This window comes from Natrix helvetica (assembly GCF_964273705.1).
Source record: "Natrix helvetica genome assembly, chromosome: 1".
NCBI lineage: Eukaryota > Metazoa > Chordata > Lepidosauria > Squamata > Natricidae > Natrix > Natrix helvetica.
In genome coordinates, this window is record NC_138548.1 from 184,805 (window position 1) to 210,490 (window position 25,686).

A 25,686-nucleotide genomic window follows, 5' to 3' on the forward strand; every position below is an offset into this window, starting at 1 on the left:
CTACATCCCCCGGCAAGCGCCGCGTCCCCCCCCCCTCCGATTGGACGCGGGCCGTTTCCCGAGGTGCCCCGCGAGAGGCGTCTCCTTCGGGCGTCCGTTGGCGCGCGCCGCCATTTTGTGGGATTGAATGACCGGCGCCCGCCCGGGGGCCCCCCGCTCGCGCCATGTCCTCCTCCGCCGCCGCCGCCGCCCCCGCGACGCCCCTCTCGCCCGCGCGGCTCTCGCGCCTGCAGGAGAAGGAAGAGCTGCGGCACCTCAATGACCGCCTGGCCCACTACATCGAGCGGGTGCGCGCGCTGGAGCTGGAGAACGACCGGCTGCTGCTGCGCGTCTCCGAGAAGGAGGAGGTGGTCACGCGCGAGGTGGGTGCGCGTGGCTGGCGGGAGGGAGGGAGGGCGGGCGCTGGGTGGGGGCAGGGCGGGCGCTGGGGGCTGTGACGGAGGCTCCCTCCCTCCCTCCCCGCAGGTGACGGGCATCAAGGCGCTGTACGAGACGGAGCTGGGCGACACCCGGCGGGCCCTGGACGAGACAGCCCGGGAGAGGGCCAGGCTCCAGATCGAGGCCGGGAAGCTGCGCGCGGAGTTCGAGGAGCTGCGGCGGAGGTGGGGCCCGGTGGGGAGGAAGGGAAGCCGAAAGCGCCTGGGGCGGGATTTTTGGCATTCCAGCCCTGGGAGGCCGGAAGGGAAGCGGGGCAGCTGCCGGGGGCGGGTTGTCTGGCAGGCAGGCAATGCCCAGCGCCGCCTCTCGCGCCGCCCCCGCCCCCCCCGGGGGGTCACAGGCGCTTAAGGGGGGGGGTGCGCGTAGATTCCGGGAGGGGCCCTCGGACTGTCCTGGGGCAGAGGACCGCCGAGGTCTGAATGCACGAGGCTTCTGGGGCAGGAGACCTCCCCTCTGCCCTTTAAAACGGGTTTGGTGGCATTCACCGGATCGGAACCGTGCCGGGTTCTTGCATCATCAAGCCTTATCAAGGGTTCGTGCAGATAATGCTAAAAGTAGTTTTTTGCTAAGTTTGTCTGAAGCTTACAAATCAGAATTCTGCTCAGATCCCAGTTTTATACTTTAATTAAATTGCTTAATATTTGAAAGTTGGCCCTGATGCTCCCAAATTGGCATGCTCCCAAATGGCATAGGACCTAGTTACTTGCGGGATCGCATTCTCCCACATACATCCCTGCGGCCAATCCGCTCTCACAGGGAGGGGCTTCTCCAGGTGCCGTCCACTAGGCAATGCCAGCGGGCGGCGCCAAGGAATAGGGCCTTCTCTGTGATGGGCCCAACCCTCTGGAATGACCTCCCCCCCCCCCCCATATTAGAACCACCACAGACTTCCGCTCCTTCCGACAAAAATTGAAGACTCACCTGTTTCGATTAGCTGGCCTGGCATAATCATAACTGTTACAACTGTTACCTCCTGGAAATATATTCTCAACTGGTATTTTAAGGGTATTGTTTTAAATCTAATTGATTTTAGGGCTTTTAGAGCCATATTCATATTCTTCTGTACAGTTCTTTTAATTTTTTAACCTCCTCCATATGTATATTTATATCTATATTTATATTTGTATTTATTATCTGTTATTTGCTGTGTGGACTGTACACCGCCCCGAGTCCTTTTTGGGAGAGGGGGCGGTCTAGAAGTGCGAAGAATAAATAAATTAAATAAATAAATTAATTAATTAAACATCGCAGGGAGATTCCTGGTTATCCTCTGCTTAAACTCCTCCCCGCACTGTTTCTGCCCCCCAAGGCTTATCTGGTGTGGGCCTACCTTTTTTCAGCCCTCGGCCCACGAAGCGGGCTGGCCTGAGCTGAGAAGGGGGGGCCAGAAGCCCCTCCCCGGGGTTGCCCCATCTGGGATGCCTGGAAACATTATGGGAGGAGGCCGGAGGGGAGGGGAGAGGGGGAGGCTCCCTCAGCTGGGCAATCTCTTTCTTTCCTCAGCTACAAAAGGAAGGATGGGGAATGGTCCACCTCCCAGGGTCGCATCAAGGAGCTGGAGGTGCTCTTCCATCGGAGCGAGGCAGAGCTCACGGCCACTCTGAGCGAGAAGCAGAGCCTGGAGGCTGAGGTGGCTGATGCCCGGGCCCAGCTGGCAAAGGTACTGGAGGGCAGCTGCCAAGTGAGAACGGGACAGGCGATAGGGTTTAGTCTTGGTAATGGCCCAGCCGGCTGAAGCGAGTCATTCAGAATGGACCAGGGAGAAAGGGAGGGAAAAGCTCCACTGGGGGAACACGGGGGTGGGGGTGGTGCAGGTGGGGCTGCAATCCAAAGAGGATTGTGGGGGGGTCCAGGAGGCCAGCGGAAAGGAGGGGCCCAAGGAGGGTGGGTTTTCCTTTCCTAGAAAGGTCTTGGAGTACTGCCTGAGGTGGGACAATCTATCCAGGTGCATCGTGGATCCTGTGCGGAGCAGGGTGGGACTAGATGGCCTCTGAAGTCCCTTGCTTCTCCGCTTCTGTGACTGGGTGGAGCTGTTTGGACCGCAGGGGGCTTTGGAGGGATTTTTAGGCTTTCTCTCGCCACACTGGCCTGGAAACAAGCAACCTTTGTCCGGAGAAGCCAGCGAGAGGAGCCAAAGGAAGACCTCTCCTCCTCCTTGGTCTGCAGTTAAGAGGGTTGGAGATGGCCCCTGGGGAGGGTCTCTCCTGCCCACCCAAGTGAGCTCAGCCTGCCTGGCAAAGGAGCAGCTCCCCCCCCCTCCAGATGCCGAAAGGCCCAGCTGCAGCCGGCTAAGCGCTCTTGTCCGGCCTCTCCCCAGTCGGAGGATGCCCATGCCGTAGCCAAGAAGCAGCTGGAGAAGGAGACCCTCCTGCGGGTGGACCTGGAGAACCGCTGCCAGAGCCTGCAAGAGGAGCTCGACTTCAGGAAGAGCATCTTCGAGGAGGTGGGCTGGAGAAGGGGCTGCCCTCGGGCAAGGGGGGGGGGGGCTGCTTCTTGGAGAGCTCCCCCCTAAGGGGAGCCAGGCAGGCCGATGGTCCTGACCCAGCCCCTCCCTCCCACCCTCCTTTCAGGAAGTGAGGGAGACGCAAAAATGGCACGAGCGCCACCTGGTGGAGGTGGACAGCAGCTGCCAGAAGGAGTACGAGTCGAAGATTGGCCAAGCTCTGGAAGAGCTGCGCAGGCAGCACGACCACCAGGTGCAGCTCTACAAGCTGGAGTTGGAGCAGACCTATCAGGCCAAGGTGAGGGCCTTCCCCACGAAGGGGGGAGGGGGCAATGGGCCAGCCTTGTCCTGGTGGGACAGGGGCATCTTGAGGCCAGCAGGGGCCTTGGAGGCCCATCCTGGGCCCTCCCCTCTCGCAGAGAAGCACACAAATAGCAGGCCACCTGTGGCCCTTTCCTCAGCTGGAGAACGCCAAGCTCTGCTCCGACCAGAACGAACGGGCAGCCGGTGCCGCTCGGGAGGAGCTGAATGAGGCTCGCATGCGGATCGAAGCTCTCGGATACCAGCTCTCTGGGCTGCAGAAGCAGGTGAGGCTCTCGCCGGAGTTTCCAAGGAGTTTCCGCGGGTGAGGTGGGGTCGCCCTCTCCAATCCGCGTGGGCCTGCTTTGGGTGGGCCCCCAGGAGGATGGTGACCAGCCTCAGGGCACCCCGCAAAAGGAAAGGGGGAGGGGGGTCCCTAGTAGTGTCGTCTCATCCCTACCCCCTTCAGGTGAGCACGGCGGAAGAGCGGATGCGGGACCTGGAGGAGCTGATGGCCGGAGAGCAGGAGAAGCTGCGGAAGCTGCTGGACACCAAAGAGCGGGAGGTGATGGACATGCGGGAGCAGATGCAGCAGCAGCTCATGGAGTACCAGGAGCTTCTGGACGTCAAGCTGGCCCTGGACATGGAGATCAGCGCGTACCGGAAGTTGCTGGAAGGGGAAGAGGAGAGGTAGGCATCCCCTAGGCCCAGAGAAGTCGGCGGCCCCTTTGGGTGGTGGTGAGGGAAGAAAGGCCGGGGTCCCAGGGCCCCTTCCTTGGCCAGGCATGACTTTGCCCACGGCCCAACTCCCTGTTCCTGCTTCCCCGCCAGGCTCAAGCTGTCCCCCAGCCCTCCGTCCCGCATCACCGTCTCCCGGGCCACCTCCTCCAGCATCTCGGGCACTCGCTCTTTGCGGAGCAAGAGGAAGTGGGCAGAGGCCGAGGAGCTGGCGGGGCAGACGCCCAGTGGGGGTGCCCGTGGGGGGTCAAGCACTGGCAGCAACCTCCAGGTCAGCCAGCAGGCCTCGGCCAAGGGCAGCATCAGCATCGAGGGGGCGGACCCCGAGGGGATGTTTGTTCAGCTGAAGAACCATTCTGACAAGGTAGGCTCCCCTGACCCCACCGGGCTGCCTTGTGGCTCTGCTTCTTGGGCAGGAGCCTGAAACGCCACCTCCCTCCACAGGACCAGTCACTCGGGAGCTGGAAGCTGAAGAGGAAGATTGGGGAGGGAGAGGAGATTGCCTACAAGTTTACTCCCAAGTATGTCCTCCGGGCCGGGCAGACGGTGACGGTAAGTCGTGGAGCCAAAGGTGGTCAGGTCAACGCCATAACCCTCTTGCTTCTTCAGGGCCTTTTACAGGCCTTCGGGTCTTTGGGGATTGTGCTTCCGCTGCTACACCCACCTACCCCTGGCATCCAGTGTTGAGCGGGTGGCCGATGCCAGGCTCTGAGTGGGCTCCGGCTGGCCAGGATGAGAGAGCTGGGCAAGTGCCAAGCGTGTTTGTCTTCCTAGATCTGGGCCGCTGAGGCTGGGGTGGCACACAGCCCCCCCTCGGTGCTGGTCTGGAAGAACCAGGGCAGCTGGGGCACCGGGGACCAGATCCACACGTGCCTGGTGAACTCTGAGGGGGAGGTACGTTGGGGAAGGGGCACGGAGGGGGGATAGGAAAGGGGGCTCTGAAGCGTCTTGGGGGGGGGGGGCAGCCAGAGGAAGGAGATAAATTTCCAGGCAGCACGACCCCAGGGGAAGAAAGCTCTCCTGACACGGAACTGCTCCAACCTGCACTGGGAGGTGCCCCCCCCCCCCCAGGTGGTGGGAGCACCCCTATAGCCCTCCCAAATTCCACACCCAGAGTTGGCTCCCATTGTGCCCAGTCGTGCCAGGGAGTTATCTAGAAGTGGAGATTTTGGGTCCTTCCACTGATGCCACCCGCCCACCCTGGGGAAGTGGGGGCTCGGCGGTGTTAATTCTCCCCCTGCCTTCCACCTCAGGTGCTCTGCACAGACTGGCCTGTTCAGGGCAGGGGGCTCGAGGTGGGGGCCGCTTCTTGTTTGGCATCCCTGAACCCGTGTGTCGGGGGGGGGGGGAGGTTGCCCCCTGCTTGTATTGCTCCCCTGCTCTTAAGTATCCCCCCTGCTGATGTTTCTCCTCTGCTAGGAAGTGGCTGTGCGGAGCCTGACCCAGTTGGCAACCGGCCTGCAGGAGAACGGGGAGGAGGAGGAGGAGGAGGAGGAGGAGGAGGAGGAGGAGGCTGAGTTTGGGGAGGAAGATCTCTTCCACCAGCAGGTAGCCTCCGAAAGCGGCTTCTCCCCAGTGGGCCCCTCCCTCCTTCCCCTCAGCTAAAGGAAACCGCTGGCCTGTGGGGCAGCCCAGAAGGGCCAGGCAGAACCACTCCTGGGTAGTAGAAGGTGTCTGCAGGGAGGTGGCTCCCCTTCTGGTCCGCAGTGGGACTGCCCTCGCCATGGGGACCCCAGGAGGCCTTTGGCAAGAGAACAGCCCCCCCCCCCCCGCCCACAGCTCTCTTTTCATGGGGGGGAGGGGGCGGGGCGGGAGCCTTGGTTCTCTTCTGCCCCAGAGCAGGGCGGAGGGATCTCAGGGGGACCCCGGTCTTCAGGCTGCCTTTCCTCTTCTCCTAGGGGGACCCCAGGACCACCTCCAGAGGATGCGCCCTCATGTGAAAGGAGGGAACCCTTCGCCTCCCCCCCTCCTTCCCCCCCCCCCCTTTTTTTCTTTTGCCGGCATTTCGAGGAAACGAAATTTTTCTAAGTCTTCTGTGGCTTATTTTTACTTTTAGCAGAACTGAGTTTTAAAAAGCAGGAAGTGGGTCTGCCCAGGTTGCCTCTTGTGCTCCTGCAGCTAATTTTTAGCCCTGAGCCGAAGTGGGAGGCGGGGGGGGGGGGAGGCAGGGCGTCTCCTGCGGCAGCTGCAGGGAAGAAGAGCTTGAATGGGGAGGGGGGCAGCTGGATTCCACCTTGGAAGAAGTGGGCGATTCTGAACATCTCTGGGCTGCTTCCTGCCTCTGGAGCCTTTTGCCTCACTTCAGACCAAAGCGCAGAAGGGTACGGCAGCCTGGATGGTCGGGGGGGGGGGAGGGGGGGCGTTTGTCTGGCCTCCGCCTGGGCATCTCCGACCAGCTTCCTGTTGAGAATCCCTCTTGTGACCGGATGGGCCAGCGCTCGGGAGCCATGGCAGGAGGACAGTGGGGACACACACACACACACCGGTCCCCTCCAGGGATGGGCAGCAAAGGGCCGATTGGAGACGAGGCGGGCCTGGCCTCTGGTGATGAGGTTGAGTCCGGAGGGGGTCCGGCATAAACCATGCCGGCCTCTGCCAAGAGCTGAGAGGGGCCCCCTCTGGATCTCAGCCTGATGTTTCTCGGGGGGGGGGTGTGTGAAGAAAAGAACCCGTCGGGTGTCAGTTACTGGCTGGCAGATGATAGAAATACCCTTGAAATTCCAGCTGGCCAACTCTTTTTTTGTACAAGGGGTTGGGGTCTTAAGGTGGTTTTGGGTTGCCAGAGGCCGTCCCTCGAGACCCCAATCTTAGCTCTCGCGGTCCAGAAACTATGTGTTTAGAACGCTGATCTTCCTCTTCCAACACTAGCCTTGAAACACTGCCTTGTTCTTTATTTTATTTATTTTTTCACAGAGGACAAAATTCCAATGAAAAAAAAAAGGTCTTGAGAATTTCATGGAACTGCATTCCCAAGGGTTTTGTTTGCTAGTCCATCACCCTGGACGGCCACTTCGAAGGGCTGCACTGCCCTCTGTCACCTTGGCCACTGTCCTGAGGACTGGACTTAGCTTCCTGATTGTGCCCCGTTGAGGCTGTTGAAGGTCTCACTTGCTCTGGAATCGAAAAGAGCTCGGAAGGGCCTCGAGAGTATCCAAAATTGGGAAGATCCCCAAATTCAGAGTGCAAAGGGACGCCTGACTCAAGTCCCCTCACTACTTCAGTGACCTTTCTGTGGCTTTAGCTCCAGCTGGGGGGGGGGGACTTTTTTGGCAGCAGTAAAGACGCACTATCCAAGGGAACATTTAACAAGGGGAAAAATTGGATGTCTGAGACGGTGCTTAGCTGTAGCAGGATTGTGACTAGGAAATCAAAACAATGTTTAAGCAGTAAACATTATGGAGACGTTTCAATGCTACATGATGTGTTAATAACCAGTGTGAATTAACGTAAGACTGTTTTAGATGTAGAAGCTCTGAGCCACTTTCTGTGGAGCTGCTAGTGTTACAGCTCAGAAAAGGGGGCTTGACACGGGATAAGGTTGCATAAATTTTTCTCTATTCAACACACACACACACACACACTTAGTTTGCAGGAGGGAGGTGGGATGGACCACAGCCATGCTTCCTGTGTAATTCAGGATTAGGGGGGGGGGTTCTCCTGATGCCTTGGCTGTGGATCCTCTGGCCTCCCAGTGCATCAGCTGCCACACACACCCTTCCCTCCCCCCCTTCCTTGGGGCAGGCCTTCCCCTTAACGGCCTTCAACATGGAGAGGCTGTGCTGGGGAAACACCCATTGACCTGGCCACAGGGTGAAGGAACAGGGGGCAGAGGGGGACAGTTTCAGCCTGCATGAAGGGACTGCACGAGTCCCTTTTTGGGAGAGGGGGCGGTTTAGAAATCCAAGAAATAAAATGCCTTTCTTCACCCATCAAAGTGCAGATTGGGCCGGGGGTGGGGGGGGGCATATTTGGACTGCCTTGAACTTTCTGGGTTTTTTGTGCTGCTCCCTGGAAGTGCATGGGGGATGGGGGATGGGCGGGGGGGGGGTGTCAACCAGAGTTAGCTGGGAGATCCATTAAATCTTACTCCCTTGAAATACTAAATACTTAACACCCCTTTGAAATACACTGGATATTGGGGGGGGGGGCTTTGGACCACCTCAGTTTCATCCTTGATATTTGCTTTCCTCGGCAACTCCATCAGACAGCATGCAACACACACACACACACAAACTCACATGGGGTGGTGGGGGTACCTTCCCTGCTGGGAGGACTGGCAAACAGTCTGCCAGCTGGCCAGGGTCACACTACGTTTTTGCAAACAATAGGCCTTCAGAGAGCCCTTGTGATGAGGCGAGCACTGACTTGATACAAAACCCATTTCTTTATTATTAGAAGTCTATTTTTGTAGCGGTGTGATTTTTTTTTTTTTTACTGGAGTTTTGTTTCCCAAAATGGGAATGGCTGAAAGGATGTGCTCCTGGGGGGGGGGGGGCACTTAATGTTGGCCAGTGCATTATGTGTCTTCAAAGGGGAAATGACCTCTAGTGTTGGTTTTGTGTTCTTATGGATATGCATGCTCAAGTGTCTTGTCTTTTTCAGCAATTTATAATACATTTTTTGGACTGGAAACATTTTGTACAATGCTCAAATAAATGTTTTGCATTTTTATCTGGACTCTTGCTAGAGCTCCTCTCCCCCCCCCCACTTTTTTTTTGTTCTGGGGTTAGAAGGATGCTGGGGAGAGCTGTTTCCTCTGAGCTGGGAGGGGGGAAATCTGCAGTGAGGGGCCCTTAGGCTGTTTTCAAGTCTTTGGACTGCCGCCCCAGCCACCACGGGGAGATTTTCCTTCTACTCTACACGCCTCACCCCTCCCTCAGCGGGCAGCCACTGTGGACACCCCAGGCAAGAATCGCCTCAAGTGGATGGCATCTCTGGGTAGGTGGAGTCTGTGCAGCTGCCCCCTGTGCCAGACCTTCCTGGGGGATTCACCCTCGGGAGGGCCGGTTGCATCTGGTCCTCTGTGCTGGTCCTGCAGAAACGGCCCCAGAGCCTCCCCCGAGCTCAAGGCTGAGGAAGGAGGAGTGCAGAGAAGAGCCACAGAGAGAGGATTGGGGCCCCGGAGCCTAAACCAGTGGCAGAAGCAGGCCAACTCGTCTAGGGGAGAGAAAGGAGCCTTGGGGACACGAAAGCCGTCTTCTAATGTTCGAGGGGCTGCCACAAGAAGGGGGGGGGCAATCTATTCTCCAAAGCAACTGAAGGCAGGACAAGAAAATGGAAACTCCCCAAGGGGAGAAGCAACCGAAAACTAAGAGATTTCCTGGGGACGGTATCAGTGGAACGGCTGGTCTCCAGGCGATGTAGGTGCTCCGTCACTGGAGGTTTTTAAGAAGAGACTGGACGGTCATATGTCCGGAATGGCGGAGAGTCTCCTGCTTGGTCAGGACTACAAGGCCTCCGGCGGCCCTTTCACCTCTTACTCCTTGCGTTGTTTTGCGCTAGGCCGCGCTCCGCTAAACAGTGGCACCGTCGGTCCTGTCAGGGCAGCTGGTCCATCTAAGCTCTCCGCTTGGTCAGAAACCGGGCGCGAAGTCGGCTCTCTGCCCTGGGACGGTGCAGGGTCGTGGTAGACCGCTACCCCTCCCCCAAAGAGCCAACGTCTGAGTCAGTTAGAGGCCAGCGCGCCGGAGCTCGAGCTGGAACCCTCCGACTCAGCCAAAAGTAGCTTTGGATTGGGACTCGGTCTCCCCCTTGCAAGCCTCGGCTGAGCAAGAAGGCGAGGGGGGGGGGGGCTTCTTGGGACGGCAGGGCGGACGTCGGAGTAAAAGTCCTCTTCCAAATCTAGCCTGCCCACCCCCATTTCGGCAGTCAGAAGGGGAGCGGGAGACCGTGGGACGCTCCCTACCTCGGGGGCCTCCAGACTCGTCGGGCGGCTCTTTCCAGCTGGCAAGCCGCCTGGGCGGCAGAGGCGCCTCCCTTCTGTTCCCCCCAGCCCACTATATAAGATCTCTGGCACGTGCTCCGGACTGGCCAGACGCTCGGGGAGCAGCTGGAGGGAGGGAGGGAGGGCCGGAGCCTGCGGGCCCGAGGCCGGGATGGGTCTGACTGCCGCCGCCCGGAGGAGAGCCGAGGGGGACACCTTGAAATACTTCGTGGAGGATCCTAGCACCGGGAGACTTTACAAGCGGGGACAGCTTTTGGGACAGGTAACCCGCCCTCCCCTTGGAGGCTCCGCGGGGCGCCGGGCAGCTGCAGCTGTTCCCAGGGCCGCGCCGAGGGACTGCCAAGCTGTCCTGAGCCGACGCCGTCAAGCGCTCCGGATCCTTTCAAAGTTTTGCCCCGCGACGGCGGCCGGGAAAGGGCAACTGCCGCTCTCCTCTTTCAAGCCCCGAAGCGACGAGTGAGCCAGGTCACAGGCGGGAACCGCCGCGGGGGACCAGACCTGCTCGGAGACAGCCTGGAGCCGCTCGGTCCGCCTTTCCTGCGCGGCCCGGGAGCCTAAAGCGCCAAGTCCTGCTTACTATCGCCGCTGCAGCCGGCGGGGGTGGGGGGTGGGGGGTTGGCGTTGCTCGCCTCTCGCAGCCTTTCAAAGAGCGGCTTTCCCCCCTGGAATATCGGCTGCTCTTCTGCAGAATCGGAAGATTGAAATCCTGGCCGGGTTGTAAGGCGTCTCCCGCCTTCCAAGAGTGCCCGTCTTCTCCCGGACCTCCCTCATGGCAGAGGGGCTGCCATCCCTTCGGGCGGAGCTGGCTCAGACTTTTCTGAGTGCAACCGGTCCATCCAAGGCCATTTCTTCCTCCTCTCCTAAGGATTGGAGAGGCCGGCCAGTTCAGACAGTTTCAGCCCTGGGATGGGATCAGAGCTGGTGATTTTTTTTGGGGGGTGGGAGGGAAGTAAAGTCTTATCTTCAGACCCAGAACAACCCAAGTACTCTGGGAAGGAGGGGCCAGAGGCTGCTTCTGACTGACACCCCCCCCCCCTTCTCTGTGCCTCCCCACCCAGGGAGCATTCGGACAATGCTACAAATTTACGGACACCTCCACCAACAGAGTCTATGCTGTGAAGGTACTCTCTCAACAGCGAGTCACAAGGCTGGGAAATGGAGGGAAGGTAAGCGGGATTAGAGGAGGCTTGGTGGTCTTCTGCCACCAAGAGATCAGCTCCCATAAAGGAAGCGCCAACCCTGCTTTATCGGAGTCAACTTATAGGGAACAGGGGCGGCATGAAAATCTAGTAAAATGAATGAATGAATCTTCCCCTGGCTGCAAGTTCCCTGGGCTGGATGGGGAGGGACCCAAGTAGGGGTGCCCAGCCAGGAGCTGAAGGCTACCGACTAAGAGGTTAGGTGCTAGCTACCCACCTGACCGTCTCCTGCAGGCCAGGCTTGCCCACACAACTTCCCCTCTTCAGCTTCCTTCAGTTCTGCCAAAGAGTTTCTCCCTTTGCCGGCCCATCTGGCCCATCCGGTCACCCTCCAGAGGTGGACTCTTCTGTCCACTGATCATTGCTTGAAGACCACGAGCAATAAAGGTTCTACAGGGGGTTGTAGATCAGAGGTGGGTGGCGGTCCCAGATGTTTTCTCTGGGATAAAGGGCCAAAGGAACCCAGGCAGGGTCCCACAGTCACACACACACACAAACACACACCCTGATGAGCCAAGGGCTGAAGGTGCCGAGAAGGGCCCACAGGGAGCCAATTTCCTTTTTGGAGGGTGGTGGGTGAGTGGGGCAAAGCTGTCTGCTGAGTTGAGAGGGAGGGTCTGGGCTAGCAGCTGCTTGGCTCTTTCTTTCTTGCTTCGAGTACCGACCTTGGACGTCTTCTGTGGGTCTCCTCCCCAGGTGTGCTGGGTTTCAGCTGATTCTAGCACTTCTGCTCTTGCGCGCGTGCACACGTGTGTGTAGGCTTGTGACTTGGCTTTGCAGGTTCAACGTGAAATTGAGCTGCACAGCCAGCTTCACCACAGGAACATTGTGGGGTTCCACCGACATTTTGCTGACCAGGAGAACACCTACCTGGTGCTGGAATACTGCAGTAGGAAGGTTAGAGAGGGAGGGGGGGCCTTCTCTCTCTCTCTCTCCCAGGGGAATAGTTAACGGGGGAAACTTCCAGAATGAGGAGCAGGCTGCCAGCCTGGGCAGCCTCTACAGGGTTGCTTATGCTGTTTTATATAATCTCACAAGAAGCCGGAGAGGTCAGGATAAAAAAAGCCCTTGGGGAGCTTGGAAGCGGAGCCCGGCCTGAGATCAGGGAAGCAGCCACCACTGCCCAAGGGACCTTCAGGTGGTCAGAAGCCTTAACAGCACGGAACACTGTCCTTCCTATGGGAGAACCCTCCTGCCCCTTGCGTGGAGCCCCCTCCTTCTCAGCCTATCTCTTCCTTCTAGTCCCTGGCCCACATTCTGAAGGTCCGGAGGATGCTGACGGAGCCAGAGGTGCGATTTTACCTGAAGCAAATCACAAGTGGCCTGCAGTACCTCCACCAGCAAGAGATCATCCACCGCGACCTCAAACTGAGTAGGTGGCAAAGACTCAGGGCAGGGGGGGGGGGTGAGAGGAGCCCCAGTGCTGGGCAGTGGCCCCCAGTCTGCCCTGGGCTCCAGGAGTCTTCTCCCTGGGAAATCGCCATCCGGTGCAGCTTGCGGTCAACACTTATTTATTATCTATATGCCATCCGCCCAGCACAGAGGCTCAGACAACAACCGAAACAAGAGAAAAGAGGAGGGAGAAAATCCAGTCAAGGACGCAGCAAATAGGATAAAAAGAAAACAGGCCAAGAACATGCATGAGTCTTGCAGACTGGCTTCAGCCTGGCGGCCACTTTGAATTCCTGGTTGCCAGCGCAAGAGGCTGGAGGGGCCACCCTGCCCAGGCCCCTCCTCCTGGATCAGGTCACACAGGGGAGGGAGGGGACCCTTTTCAGGAGGAGCTCCACCTTTGCAGATGAGGGTGCTGGGAGGCCCCCCCCCCCCCCGGGAAGGCAGGACGAACTTTGCGGGCACCGTCGGGACCCGGCCCTCAGACTGCTCCGTGCCCCACATGCACCCTTTTCAGGCAATGTGTTCATCACCGAGCGCATGCAGGTGAAGATTGGCGACCTCGGCCTGGCAACGCGGGAGGAGCGGGCGTGCTGGAGGAGAGGGTGAGTGTTGGGTTGAAGGGGAGGGACGGGGGCAGGACCCCTGGGCGGAGGGGGGAGGTATTTGGCGGAAGCAGGTCAGACCCAGCAGGGTGGTGGCCTTGGGCCAATCTCAGTGGGCAGGGCAGCCTCTTCCACCTGGCGACACTGCCCAGATTCATCTGCCAGATCTGATGGCTGCCTGGGAAGCCACTGAGCAGCTCTGCCAGTCGGGAGCCTTGGAGGGGGGGGGAAGTTCCTACGTGCCAGAATAGGCAAGCCCCACCTGCCCTGCAGACCCTGCGTTTTCCCCCTCCCCTGATTGAACCTTCCTCCCCTCCTCCTCCTCCTCCTCCTCCTCCTCCAGCGACACCCCCATGTGCCTAATCGAACCTGACACCCCTCCTCACCCTGCCAGTAGCTACATGTGCATTTCTGAGTTCACCTTTCCTCTCTACAGGGTGGTCTGTGGGACCCCCAATTACCTGGCCCCCGAAGTCATCGCTAAGAAGGGGCACTCCTTCAAGTCAGACATTTGGGCCCTGGGCTGCATCATGTACGTAATTCCCCCAGCAAAGGAAGGGGGAGCCTGGACAGTACTCTGGGGGTCTGCTGACTGGGTGGGGCTGGCCGTGGGTGGGTCAGGGCACATTTCCCTGTCCTTTCTCTCTCCAGGTACAACGGCCTTGCCGGCTTCCCCCCCTTTGAGATCACGCATAAACAGGAACTGTTCCAGAGGATCGGAGAGGGGCTCTACCCCTTTCCTGGCCACCTCTCCCCAGCCGCCCTCAGCCTGATTGGGAGACTGCTGACCACCGACCCGTCTGGCCGCCCCAGCCTGGAAGAAGTGCTCGGCCACCCCTTCTTCACCCAGGTGTGTCTGGCTGCCCTTCGGAGTAAGAAGGGCAAAGAGGGGGGCGAGGGGGGGCGGGGGGAAGTGGGAGGGTGGTGTGATGGTGTCCTGATTGCAGCCAGCCCCCCCTGGAGAGGACAGGGCTGCTCTGAAGACCGGCGTCCCCTCGGTTGATTAAGGCTCTCGGGGCCGGAAGGAATTCGCTTCCTCCTTCACAGAGATTCCCCCTTGCTCCTTCCCTGGGCCCTCCTCAGTTGGCAAAGCCATGGGCTGCTCGAGTCGGGGGACGCAAGGAACTCCGTAGAAGGCGATAGGCAATAATGATGATAATGATACTATAAAATCATCTCTAAACCTGTATGAAAGCAACGCTCAATCAGTCAAAGCCGGCAGAATGAACAGAAAAGTCCGCATAGAATTCAAAAGCCAAATGCTCATCAGAAGCGCCTTCCCTGCCCTTCTAAAATTTGGGGGGCAGGTGGAGCCTGGAGGAAGCTTGACCCAGAGAGGGTCTCCTTCTGGCTTCCCCCTCCCCTCGCAAGGCAGGTGTCCCTGGGCTGAAGGGGCAGAAGGGCTGTGCTGGGTTCCCTCAAGAGTGGGTGGCTTGGGGGGGGGGCTTTCTGGGGAGGGAATTACTGCGGTCAGCTTGTTCGTTTTGTTTGTTTTGTTTATTTGGATTTATATGCCACCCTTCTCCAAAAGGACTCAGGGCGGCGTACAACATTAAAAAACACACATCCCAAAAGTTAAAAAAGATTAAATCCATATCCAAAAAAACAAACCGAATTAAAAAAAAACAATACATTTAAAATAAGTTAAAATTAACAGGCCAGGCCGGCTTGCTGGAAAAGCCAACTTTTTAGGGCGCGTCGGAAGGACCGGAGGTCAGGGATTATGTGAAGCTCTGGGGGCAGCTCGTTCCAGAGGGAAGGCGCTCCCACAGAGAAGGCTCTCCCCCTGGGGGTCACCAGTCGACACTGCCTGGCCGACGGCACCCTGAGGAGACCAACTCTGTGGGATCGTACTGGACGGTGGGAGGCTACTGGTGGCAGTAGGTGGTCTCGCAGGTACCCTGGGCCTAAGCCATGGAGTGCTTTAAAGGTCATAATTAATACCTTGAATCGCACCCAGAAAACAACCGGCAACCAGTGCAGGCCGCCTAAAAGGGGTGTAACATGGGAGCACCTAGGTACCCCCATGACAACCTGCGCGGCCGCATTCTGGACCAGCTGAAGCCTCCAGGTGCTCTTCTAAGGCAGCCCCATGTAGAGAGGATTGCAGTAGTCCAGGCGAGAAAGGACGAGGGCATGAGTGACTGTGCACAGAGCATCCCAATCCAGGAAGGGGCGCAACTGACGTACCAAGCGAACCTGGTAAAAGGCTTCGGTCGTGTTGTGAGCAAGGGATTCAGGAAAAGTCCTGAGCTCCATCAGGAACCTTTCGGGGTCCATCAGGTGCCTGGGGCGGAACCATCCAATCGGTTCCGCCTCCCTGCGGTGAGGGGTAGCGGTATCGAAGTCAAGCCTGATGAGGAAATGATCAGACCATGACAAGGGTTGAATAGAAATATCCGCTAAATCTAGATCATTCATCCACTGCCCAGAGACAAAAATCAGGTTGAGCGTGTGTCCCCCATTATGGGTGGGGTCTTGAATTAACTGAGTTAGGTCCATAGCCGTCATGGAAGCCATGAACTCCCGAGCTGACTCGGATGTCTCGCCAATGGAAGGCAGATTGAAATCCCCCAGGACCATGAGCCGGGGGGAAATCAACCGCCAATCCAGCTAAGACATATAGCAGCTCCGGCAGGGCCGATGAAACGTAGCAGGGAGACAGGTACGTAACAAAAAGGCCCACCTGAGCTCCAAGGCCCCACTTCACAAAGAGGGACTCACACCCGCCTATCTGAGGCACAGTGACCTCCTGAGGCCTGAGCTTGGGTCAGGGGTGCCCAGAAGAACTCCTGGGTTGGGGTCCAGAGCACCAAAGAGCCTCCAGCAGGTGAACTGCTGCAATCTGACCAGCCCCTCAGCCCCCTCCCCCCCCGAACTCTCATTATGCTCCCCGGTTAGTCCCTGAGGCTGCCCAGGTAGGGGTGTGTGGGGCTAGTAATCCATTCTGACGGGCACGGCCATCCACGCCACCCTCCCCACAGATTCTGCCCCTTGACCTCACCTGCCTGACACCCCCCCCCCCCAAAAAAAAAGACTCGGGAGACCCATCCCTCCCCCTCGAGGGCCCTGGGCAGGAGCGTAACCTGGCTTCCGTCCTGCCTCTCTCCCCAGCACTTCACCCCAGCCAGGCTCCCCTCGCGGGCTTGTCATTCTACCCCCATTTTTCCTTTCGCCAACCCGCTTGGAAAATTCTTCCAGAAAGCAGCCATGCTCCTTTTCCAAGGTTCCCTTTGCCAAGACCCCCAGGCTGGTGAGTGCTCTTGGAAGAAAAAGGCAGTGGCGGCGGGGGGGAGGGGATTGGCAGAGGGAGGGGGAGGAGAGGGGCAAAGGGAGCCAATTCTCCTGCCCTTCTCCCAGTCCCTTTGCAGGTAAACTAGGTTTCTAGTCCTCAGTATACTACAGAAGGCAAGCGTATCTAATCGTGTCCCTCTACTGCTCCCCCCCCACCTAGTGAGCCCTGCAACCCAAGAACAGGAGGAGACACCACAGCTGCAAAGCGTGGGACCTGTTGCCCCTCCCCACTTGGTAAGAAAGCTCCCCCCTCACTGCATCGGGGTCTTCTCTAGCGACATTGCTGGGCCTTTGTGGAGCTCATGATTGTGATGCATTTTCTGATGGTTGGGCACTAAGGGAGAGCCTGGGAGTCCTTTTCCCAGTTGAAACCAGTCCTTCCCACTTTGCTGGGATGGTGGGTTGGTACCACTTGCCCTTCTTTCCTTGTCTGGTGTTTATTGATTTGATGCAACTGACTGGACTTCCCTCCCTCCAGTCCCCCCTCTTCTCTGCCACCCATGTGGCAAACGCCGAGTGTGACCAGGAGCCCCTTTCCCTCAGTCTTCCCATCTGCCAGCTGGGAACAACAGCAGGCCTTCCGGTCCTTTCCATGGCAGCCTCTGCAATGTTGTTCTACCACATCTGCTTAGATTGGGGCCCACCAGGCTGCCTTTGCCAGAGTGGTGGTGGGGTCTCTTGAGAGCATCTTCTCTGGTGCCCTGCCAGTGCCTGCCTGGCTTCTCCCAGCATGGCGCCGCCCCCCCCCTCTGGCCTTTGCAGAGGGTCCGGGTGGGGAAAAGCTGCTCCCAAAAGTCACAGCTGGAGGGCAGGTTTTTTGGGGGGGGGGCATTTAGCTTCAACATCCCTGCTTTGTGGGATTCATGGGTTGCTTTCACATTGCCCCCCAAAGGCCCTGAAGGATGAAGCCAAAGAGGGGAGCAGGGACCCCATGGAGGAGCCCAGCTGCCTTTTCCCCCTCTTGCTCCAAAGAGGCTCCCTGCGCAGTCGGCTGCCTGAAGGTGAGTGGAGGCCCATTGAGGGCAGCGGGCATGCCAGGGAAAGCAAACACCTCCACCGCTGTTTCTCTCTCCCTCCCTGACGGATGGCACCTGGGGCCCTGGCAGAGTGCTTGAGAGCATAGACCGAAGGCTGTGCCACTGCTTGCAGATGCCCCCCCCCCCGGGTAAGGCTGCTGCCTGCTCCCCCCCAATCCTCTGGGGGTTTGCCATATCTTCTGCCTCCCTTGGAGGGGCTAGCCCAAAGGTGGGGCACTGCCGCCCAAGGGGCTTCCACCCCCTGGCCATGTTGTGCCAGCTCCCCTCCCTTCCGTGTCATCGTTCCCTCTAATTTTTTTTCAGTGTGTGCGGAAAAGTATAGTGTTTGAGCGGCACATTTTCATGCCTGAGCACCTGATTTTTTTTTAGCCATAATTGCCATCAGAGCAGATGTTGGGGAGGGCGGCAAGGAGGAAAAGGGTCCCCCCCTCTCCCTCAGACCCCTAGGAAGGAAGGAAGGAAGGAAGGAAGGAAGGAAGGAAGGAAGGAAGGAAGGAAGGGAAGGGAGGGGAAGAAAAGGAAAGGAAACTGGAAAGAAGAAAAGGAAAGGAAATGGAAAAGAAGGAAAGGAAAAAGGAAAGGAAACGGGAAAGAAGAAAGGAAAGGAAAAGGAAAAGAAGGAAAGAAAAAGGGAAAGAAGAAAGGAAAGGAAAGGAAAAAGGAAAGGAAATGAAAAAGAAGGAAAGGAAAAAGGAAAGGAAATGGGAAAGAAGAAAGGAAAGGATGAAGAAGGGAGGGAAAGGGAAGGGAAAAGAAAAAAGGGAAAAGGAAATAAGGAAAGGAAAAGAGAAAGGAAAGAAGAAAGGAAAGGAAATGGCAAAGAAGGAAAAGGAAAAGAGAAAGGAAATGGGAAAGAAGGAAAGGAAAAAGGAAAAAGGAAAGGAAATGGAAAAGAAGGAAAGGAAAAAGGATAGGAAATGGGAAAGAAGAAAGGAAAGGAAATGGGAAAGAAGGAAAGGAAATGGGAAAGAAGAAAGGAAATGGAAAAGAAGGAAAGAAAAAGGGAAAGAAGAAAGGAAAGGAAAGGAAAAAGGAAAGGAAATGAAAAAGAAGGAAAGGAAAAAGGAAAGGAAATGGGAAAGAAGAAAGGAAAGGATGAAGAAGGGAGGGAAAGGAAAAGGAAAAAGGGAAAAGGAAATAAGGAAAGGAAAAGAGAAAGGAAAGAAGAAAGGAAAGGAAATGGCAAAGAAGGAAAAGGAAAAGAGAAAGGAAATGGGAAAGAAGAAAAGGAAAGGAAATGGAAAAGAAGGAAAAGGAAAAGAGAAAGGAAATGGAAAAGAAGGAAAGGAAAAAGGATAGGAAATGGGAAAGAAGAAAGGAAAGGAAATGGGAAAGAAGGAAAGGAAATGGGAAAGAAGAAAGGAAATGGGAAAGAAGGAAAGAAAAAGGGAAAGAAGAAAGGAAAGGAAAGGAAAAAGGAAAGGAAATGAAAAAGAAGGAAAGGAAAAAGGAAAGGAAATGGGAAAGAAGAAAGGAAAGGATGAAGAAGGGAGGGAAAGGAAAAGGAAAAAGGGAAAAGGAAATAAGGAAAGGAAAAGAGAAAGGAAAGAAGAAAGGAAAGGAAATGGCAAAGAAGGAAAAGGAAAAGAGAAAGGAAATGGGAAAGAAGAAAAGGAAAGGAAATGGAAAAGAAGGAAAAGGAAAAGAGAAAGGAAATGGGAAAGAAGGAAAGGAAAAAGGAAAAAGGAAAGGAAATGGAAAAGAAGGAAAGGAAAAAGGATAGGAAATGGGAAAGAAGAAAGGAAAGGAAAAGGGAAAGAAGGAAAGGAAATGGGAAAGAAGAAAGGAAATGGGAAAGAAGGAAAGAAAAAGGGAAAGAAGAAAGGAAAGGAAAGGAAAAAGGAAAGGAAATGAAAAAGAAGGAAAGGAAAAAGGAAAGGAAATGGGAAAGAAGAAAGGAAAGGATGAAGAAGGGAGGGAAAGGAAAAGGAAAAAGGGAAAAGGAAATAAGGAAAGGAAAAGAGAAAGGAAAGAAGAAAGGAAAGGAAATGGCAAAGAAGGAAAAGGAAAAGAGAAAGGAAATGGGAAAGAAGAAAAGGAAAGGAAATGGAAAAGAAGGAAAGGAAAAAGGAAAAAGGAAAGGAAATGGAAAAGAAGGAAAGGAAAAAGGATAGGAAATGGGAAAGAAGAAAGGAAAGGAAATGGGAAAGAAGGAAAGGAAATGGGAAAGAAGAAAGGAAATGGGAAAGAAGGAAAGAAAAAGGGAAAGAAGAAAGGAAAGGAAAGGAAAAAGGAAAGGAAATGAAAAAGAAGGAAAGGAAAAAGGAAAGGAAATGGGAAAGAAGAAAGGAAAGGATGAAGAAGGGAGGGAAAGGAAAAGGAAAAAGGGAAAAGGAAATAAGGAAAGGAAAAGAGAAAGGAAAGAAGAAAGGAAAGGAAATGGCAAAGAAGGAAAAGGAAAAGAGAAAGGAAATGGGAAAGAAGGAAAGGAAAAAGGAAAAAGGAAAGGAAATGGAAAAGAAGGAAAGGAAAAAGGAAAGGAAATGGGAAAGAAGAAAGGAAAGGAAAGGAAAAAGGAAAGGAAATGGAAAAGAAGGAAAGGAAAAAGGAAAGGAAATGGGAAAGAAGAAAGGAAAGGATGAAGAAGGGAGGGAAAGGGAAGGGAAAAGAAAAAAGGGAAAAGGAAATAAGGAAAGGAAAAGAGAAAGGAAAGAAGAAAGGAAAGGAAATGGCAAAGAAGGAAAAGGAAAAGAGAAAGGAAATGGGAAAGAAGAAAAGGAAAGGAAATGGAAAAGAAGGAAAGGAAAAAGGAAAAAGGAAAGGAAATGGGAAAGAAGGAAAGGAAAAGAGAAAAGAAATGGAAAAGATGGAAAGGAGAAATGAAAGGAAAAGAGAAAGGAAAGGAAGATAGAAGAAGGACAGAAAGGGAAAGGAAAGAGTGGAAAGGATTGGTACTGCTAAAACATCAAGTCTCAGGATCCTTGTGGACCCCTTTGGCTCAGACAGTCCAATTCCACGCTGGTTCCCCCTCTCCCCAAAGCGAAGGGATCGCAGAAAGACTGCCCAGTCCAGAAAGGGGCTTCAGACAACGCAATGCCTGAGAAACCCCGGATGTACAGAGAAAAGCAGGCTACAACCAGCGAATCATGTTTTCCCAGGAACCAACGAAGCCCCATAGGACCAATGGGAATTCTCCCTTCTGTAGCGTCATCGGTCTCCGGGCAGAGTCTTCCTTGATTTCACCAATCACCAGATGGAAGAGAGTTCGGTGCAGAGAGAGAGAGAGAGAGAGAGAGAGAAGGGAGGGAGGGGGGATATTTTCAGTCATATTTTAAGACACTAAAAAACACTGCGCTGCACTTTGAAACTTCTGCGCGGCGTTTTCTTGTTATGTGCGTGGCCGCGCAGGCGCGCAGCTTAGAGGAAACATTGGTCTGCACCCTCTCCCACGGCTCCTTCCCTCTGAGGCTTTGCTGGACTCACGGAAGGGAAAAGGGCCGCTGGGGCTGGGTTTTGGCTTCTGGATGCGGCCCTTCTCTCAATCCCAACCTCCCAATTCCTGGGATTTGGTTTTCATGGGTGCATTGAGCCGGGACAGTGGCAGATCGGAGCCAAACATAGCAAAAAAATTAAAAAAAACCCATTTCAAAAGCTATACAGTGGGGGGGGGCTTTTAAACGGCCAAAGGACCTCGGCCGCTTCACAACGTGCAAAGCCACGGGGTGGGACAAGGTTAAACCGCAACCAAGGTACGGAGATGGGGCCTTCCTTAGTGGCTGGAGGATGGTGCCAGCTTCCTCTTGCCCAATTCTGCCAGCAGACCTCCCTGCCGTCCCTTCTGCCTCCCAGGTGAATTTCTACCACGACCGCACCAAGATTGTTCTCAGCCGCTCGGCCGAGGGAGAGGACCTCTTGACCTTCGTGGACCACCAACATTGCAGCACCACTTTCCCTCTGGGCACCCTGGCACGGCAGGATGGACGCTGCCCCTGCAAGAGCGGGTGCAATACGCCCCGCACTTGCTGCACTGCCTCTAGCAGTCCCTCCCCCACCCTGCCCCAATTGGCCAGCTAGAGCCCAGCCCTCCCTGCCATGACCTTCGCCGGAGGGCCTGGGCATCCTGGAGAGGGTCTTCATGGCCCCCTTTCGTTCAAGGGACCCCAGACAGCACACGCAGGCCTCCCACAACAACCGAAACAGGAGCCCTGGCTCCAATTCCCAGGCAACAACTTGGGCAAAAGGGGGGCAGAGGCTGGGTCTCCCTCTTCTATACCAGCATCTTCACCCCAAGGGTCTCCGGGTGGGGAACGGTGCCTTGATCCCCGGAACAGGCTGAGGGAGGGTGCAGCCCGGTGGTCTCTTCAGCTGTTGGGGGGGGGGGAGGCTGTGCAAGCCCAATGGGGTGGAGGGGGAGAAGGCCTTGGCCATTCGGGTCAGACCTCGTGGCTGCTGGAGGGAAGAGTCCAAGTGGGTGGTCTTGGAGGGGCCGCTTGGCTGAAAGGGCAGCAGAAGGGGGAGTGGGTTCAGACAGTCGTGGGTTTGAAGGACTGGTGGGGGGGGGCTACAGAAGGGCAGGAAAGGAGGGGGATGTGCCAGAGAGAGAAGCAGAAAAGTTGGGGGCAAGGGGCACGGGAGAGGGCAAGGAGGGAGGGAGCGTTTGGGGGGGCAGGGCAGCAGAGGCTGGGAGGCTGCGTGCAGACAGTCTTGGCTGCTTGGCCCAGAGTGGAAATCCTTAAGGCCAGCTGGCTCCCCTGGGCCAAACGGGGGTCACTTCCTCAGGGCTAGCTTGGAGCAGCCCTTAAGGGGTCCCATGAGGTATGGAAGGAGCCCCCTTTGGCTGGCTGCCACTAGTGGGGCGAGAGGCAGCTGGGCAGCCCCCCTGATTCTATGGAAGTCTCCCAGTCACCCCAGGGGGGCCGAGACAGGGTCCATGTTTCCTTGGCAGTGCCAAGATTGTTGTTATTTATTAAATGCCCGCGTGCCAAATCTTTTCGGTCTCAAGGCAGCTTACAAGAAGGTTGAACACAATACAATGAGAAGAAACCAGAAGTCAAATGACATCATGACACAACCACAACAAAACCGGAGCAAACCTCTGCTGTAAATATACAAACATACATCCCCCCGTTTGTTTGTTTGTTTGATTGGATCTATATGCCGCCCTTCTCCCAAAGGACTCAGGGTGGCGTACAACATTAAAAAAACACATATCACAAAAGTTAGAAGGAAATTTAGATAAATATCCAAAAAACCCAAAACCAATTAATATGACAATAACATTTTAAAAATTAGATAAAATTAACAGGCCAGGCCGGCTTGCTGGAAAAGCCAGCTTTTTAGGGCACGTCGGAAGGACCGGAGGTCAGGGATTATGCGAAGCTCCGGGGGCAGCTCATTCCAGAGGGAAGGCGCTCCCACAGAGAAGGCTCTCCCCCTGGGGGTCACCAGCCGACACTGCCTGGCCGACGGCACCCTGAGGAGGCCAACTCTGTGGGATCGTACTGGACGGTGGGAGGCTACTGGTGGCAGTAGGTGGTCTCGCAGGTACCCTGGGCCTAAGCCATGGAGCGCTTTAAAGGTCATAATACCTTCAATCGCACCTGGAAAACAACCGGCAACCAGTGCAGGCCCCTGGAGCCCCCTACAACCCTCCCGAAGGCTCTGACTAAGGAGACCCATCTTGTCCTGCCTGGGTCCGGATGGGGGGGGGTCCTTCGCCCCTCCCCCCAGAGAAAGGCCATCCTCCAGCAGCGGCTTCTCCTGGAGCCCCAGCCAGTGCTGTTGGGAGCAGGAGGGTCTCGGTGGGGAAAAGCCTGCAAGCGGCCTCACCTGCACCCAAACTGCCATGTCAGGCCAGCTGTTGAGAATGGGGGAGGCCCAGCAGCATCTTACAAAGTGGCCTGGGCCTCGGAGGACCAGCGAGGGTCCTTGGCAGGAGAGGCTGGGCCTGAGAGGCCTCGGGGATACAGGGAGGAGCTCAGGTGCCCCACAGCTGCTCCCCTGGACCGGAGGCAAGAGGGGAGATTTAAAAGGCAAACTGCAGGTTCTCCTCCCCCCCCCACCCCAATCGGGAGAGGCTCTGTTTCCCCTCCCTGACACTGGAGACAGAACCAGCAGGAGCCCCCGCCCCCATTTTAGTCCTCTTTACCAGATAAAGTAATCCGCCTAGTTTGTGCTTCGGTGGGGAAGAGGAGGGACTGACGCTTTGTTTAGGAACCCATCAGGTATTTTCCTAGCCTTCTCTCCCCCCCCCACCCCCATTTCCTTGGGGGAAAGATAACTGTCCAAAGACAGAGCAGCCAAAGGGCCGCCTCACTGCTAGTGGCCTCCCGCCCGGCTTCTCCCAGATGATTGGACCCCCGTCCGCTGGCCCGGAGGATCCCTCAGAGCCACTGCTTTGGGAAACATGCCCCTGCCCCGCCTTGCCGGCCCGGCGGGAAGAGGCCGAGCTGCCCTAAGCCCTCCCGAGCTCATGAAGTGCTGCTCAGCGCCGCCTTGGCCTTTGCGGGACGGGCTCCTGGCCAGGGGCTTTCGAGCGCCGCCTCGGGCTCCCCCGGCAGCAGCCGCCGCTTTTGAGAGGCGTTGGCTGCGAGGGGCTACGTGTCCCGTGAGCAAAGCAGCCGCCGCCGCCTCCTGTCCCCAGGGCCGGGGTGTGGGGAAGGGGCAGCAGGTGGCCGAGCCCCACTCGGAGCCCCAGCAGCCCACACGGCTAATTTGGGCGCTGCTATTTGAACCGCAGGGAGGCTGAAGGGAGACGCGAGGCACCGGCCCAGCGAGCTAAATGCTGCTGCTCAGGTCCTGGAACGCGCAGTGGGCTCGCAGTCGGCTAAAAAAGGCCCGCCCGCCCGCGCTCTCCCAGACCGGGCGAGGAATGCGGCATTTCCCGCTAGATCCCCCGGCCGCCTGCCCCAGCCCAGCGCTCCGTATCCTGGCCGGCGTGCAGATGGGAAACGTAGTCTTGATCCAGCAGGAGCAATCAGGGCCCGTCCTCCACCAGAACTATGGAGCGCCCCTCGCAGCATGGGGAGCGAAGGCCAGGCCGGGAACAGCCCCGGAGCGGGGCTGGGGGTCGCAGCTGCCTGCCTGCGTTCGCCAGAGAAAGGGACGAGCCTTGGTCCCCGCAGGATGGGAAGGCGCTGTGCTCTTCCCAGCCCGGAGGCCTCGCTAGCTCAAGCGGCGGCTCAGGCCTTTCTTCGGCTACTGAGATTCAGGGGGTGAGGTGGCCGGACAGCCCTGCTTTGGGAAACTGCGCCCCCAGCCCCCGGTCGGCGGCGCCGTCGTTCTCCAGGTTGCTGCTGAAGCGCCGTCGCCATGGGGTCGTTGCCGAACTTCTTCAGGCCCCGAAGACCAGACAGGCATTGCAGAACTTAATCTGCCTGGATGCACCCCCAAAATAAACGGCTGAAATTAGCCCAGGTTAAAAATAGCCCGGCCTCTCGCCCTTCATCGGCGGCTCCCGGATCCCCCTGGAGGGGCCGGCGGAGGGCCGGAGGCGCAGTGCTTAGAGGGCAGTACTGCAGGCTACTTCTGCTGATTGCCGGGAAGGCTCCAATTTGCCAGATCGAATCCCATCAGGCTCTATGTTGATTCAGCCTTCCCTCCTTCCCAGGTGGGTAAAATGAGGGCCCAGATTGTTGGGGGCAAGAGGCTGACTCTGTGAACCGCTTAGAGAGGGGCTGTAAAAGCACTGTGGAGCAGTATATGTATTTAAGAAAGAGAGAGAGAGAGAGAATGTCAGCCTGGATGGTCCTCATTGGTGTATTTTACATGGGACCCACGTCAGAGTCCGGCTGCTGGGGGGTTTGCAAACATATTCCTCTGACCGACATTAACATGAGGTCCGCCCCAAGTACGCCCAGTGAGCTGCCTCGTGAATCCCCCAAAACCGAGTTGTTGTATGGAATCTATTACAGCAGAGTTGGAAGGGACCTGGAAGTCGTCTATCTAAGCCCAGGCCCAAGCAGAAAAAACCCCTTTCTCTTGGGACAAATGGTTCTCCTAAAACCTTCCAGTGATGGAGCCCCTGCTTCCAATGATTAATAGTTCTCACGGTCAGGAAAAGTCTGTGGAGGTTCTCCGTCTCCCAGGTTGTCCCAAAGGAGCTTTTCCAGGAGGCAACTGGACTTTCCTGTTTTTTCTTTGAAGACATTTCGCTTCTCATTGCAGCGTCTTTAAAGAAGAAAAAACAAAGCCCGGCTGCCTCCTGAAAAAGCACCTTTGGGACAGCCATAACCTGGGTGACGGAGAGCCTTCCTTTCCCCACCATCCAGTCAGAGCTGAAGAAGCTTCTCGGACGAGAACCGAAACGTCTTCAAAGAAAAAACAAGGAAGTCCAGTTGCCTCCTGAAAAAGCACC

The 25,686-nt window shown here is 56.5% G+C and overlaps 3 protein-coding genes across 5 annotated transcripts in view; 2 read left to right on the top strand and 1 right to left on the bottom strand.

The window, feature by feature from the left end:
* LOC309384618 (uncharacterized protein) overlaps nucleotides 1-166 on the bottom strand; it is a gene marked incomplete at its 5' end in the record, with an annotated part of 8,134 nt that extends 7,968 nt beyond the window's left edge. The window contains one exon of the mRNA XM_081938330.1: nucleotides 47-166. Coding sequence (XP_081794456.1) covers nucleotides 47-166 — 120 coding nt within the window. The remainder of the gene's footprint in view (nucleotides 1-46) is intronic.
* Nucleotides 24-8,590, top strand: LMNB2 (lamin B2). Of its 2 annotated transcripts, none has more exons than XM_081936236.1 (12): nucleotides 24-362; nucleotides 466-602; nucleotides 1,942-2,098; nucleotides 2,756-2,881; nucleotides 3,009-3,179; nucleotides 3,343-3,468; nucleotides 3,651-3,871; nucleotides 4,013-4,283; nucleotides 4,364-4,471; nucleotides 4,694-4,813; nucleotides 5,339-5,467; nucleotides 5,818-8,590. In XM_081936236.1, the coding sequence occupies exons 1-12, from the start codon at nucleotides 165-167 to the stop codon at nucleotides 5,857-5,859; spliced, it is 1,806 nt and encodes a 601-aa protein (XP_081792362.1). In that variant the 5' UTR covers nucleotides 24-164; the 3' UTR covers nucleotides 5,860-8,590. The 2 variants fall into 2 exon arrangements, with proteins under 2 accessions (XP_081792362.1, XP_081792363.1); XM_081936237.1 differs by having other exon boundaries at nucleotides 6,833-8,590.
* A 1,389-nt stretch (nucleotides 8,591-9,979) lies between these two features.
* LOC309391349 (inactive serine/threonine-protein kinase PLK5-like) lies at nucleotides 9,980-21,670 on the top strand. Of its 2 annotated transcripts, none has more exons than XM_081951687.1 (11): nucleotides 9,980-10,125; nucleotides 10,922-11,029; nucleotides 11,843-11,959; nucleotides 12,305-12,434; nucleotides 12,972-13,059; nucleotides 13,496-13,591; nucleotides 13,711-13,909; nucleotides 16,174-16,312; nucleotides 16,514-16,587; nucleotides 17,246-17,354; nucleotides 21,180-21,670. In XM_081951687.1, exons 1-11 carry the CDS (start codon nucleotides 10,015-10,017, stop codon nucleotides 21,365-21,367), a joined length of 1,359 nt encoding a protein of 452 aa, XP_081807813.1. In that variant the 5' UTR covers nucleotides 9,980-10,014; the 3' UTR covers nucleotides 21,368-21,670. The 2 variants fall into 2 exon arrangements, with proteins under 2 accessions (XP_081807813.1, XP_081807814.1); XM_081951688.1 differs by lacking the exon at nucleotides 21,180-21,670 and adding an exon at nucleotides 20,489-21,084.
* The last annotated feature ends 4,016 nt before the right edge of the window (nucleotides 21,671-25,686 follow it).

Coding starts and splice junctions, on each gene's coding strand:
- LMNB2 (XM_081936236.1), top strand. CDS start 165: ATGTCCTCCTCCGCCGCCGCCGCCGCCCCCGCGACGCCCCTCTCGCCC. Junction 363..465: donor AGGAGGTGGTCACGCGCGAG/GTGGGTGCGCGT, acceptor CCCTCCCCGCAG/GTGACGGGCATCAAGGCGCT. Junction 4,472..4,693: donor GGGCCGGGCAGACGGTGACG/GTAAGTCGTGGA, acceptor TTGTCTTCCTAG/ATCTGGGCCGCTGAGGCTGG.
- LOC309391349 (XM_081951687.1), top strand. CDS start 10,015: ATGGGTCTGACTGCCGCCGCCCGGAGGAGAGCCGAGGGGGACACCTTG. Junction 13,592..13,710: donor TGGGCCCTGGGCTGCATCAT/GTACGTAATTCC, acceptor TTCTCTCTCCAG/GTACAACGGCCTTGCCGGCT. Junction 13,910..16,173: donor GCCACCCCTTCTTCACCCAG/GTGTGTCTGGCT, acceptor CTCTCTCCCCAG/CACTTCACCCCAGCCAGGCT.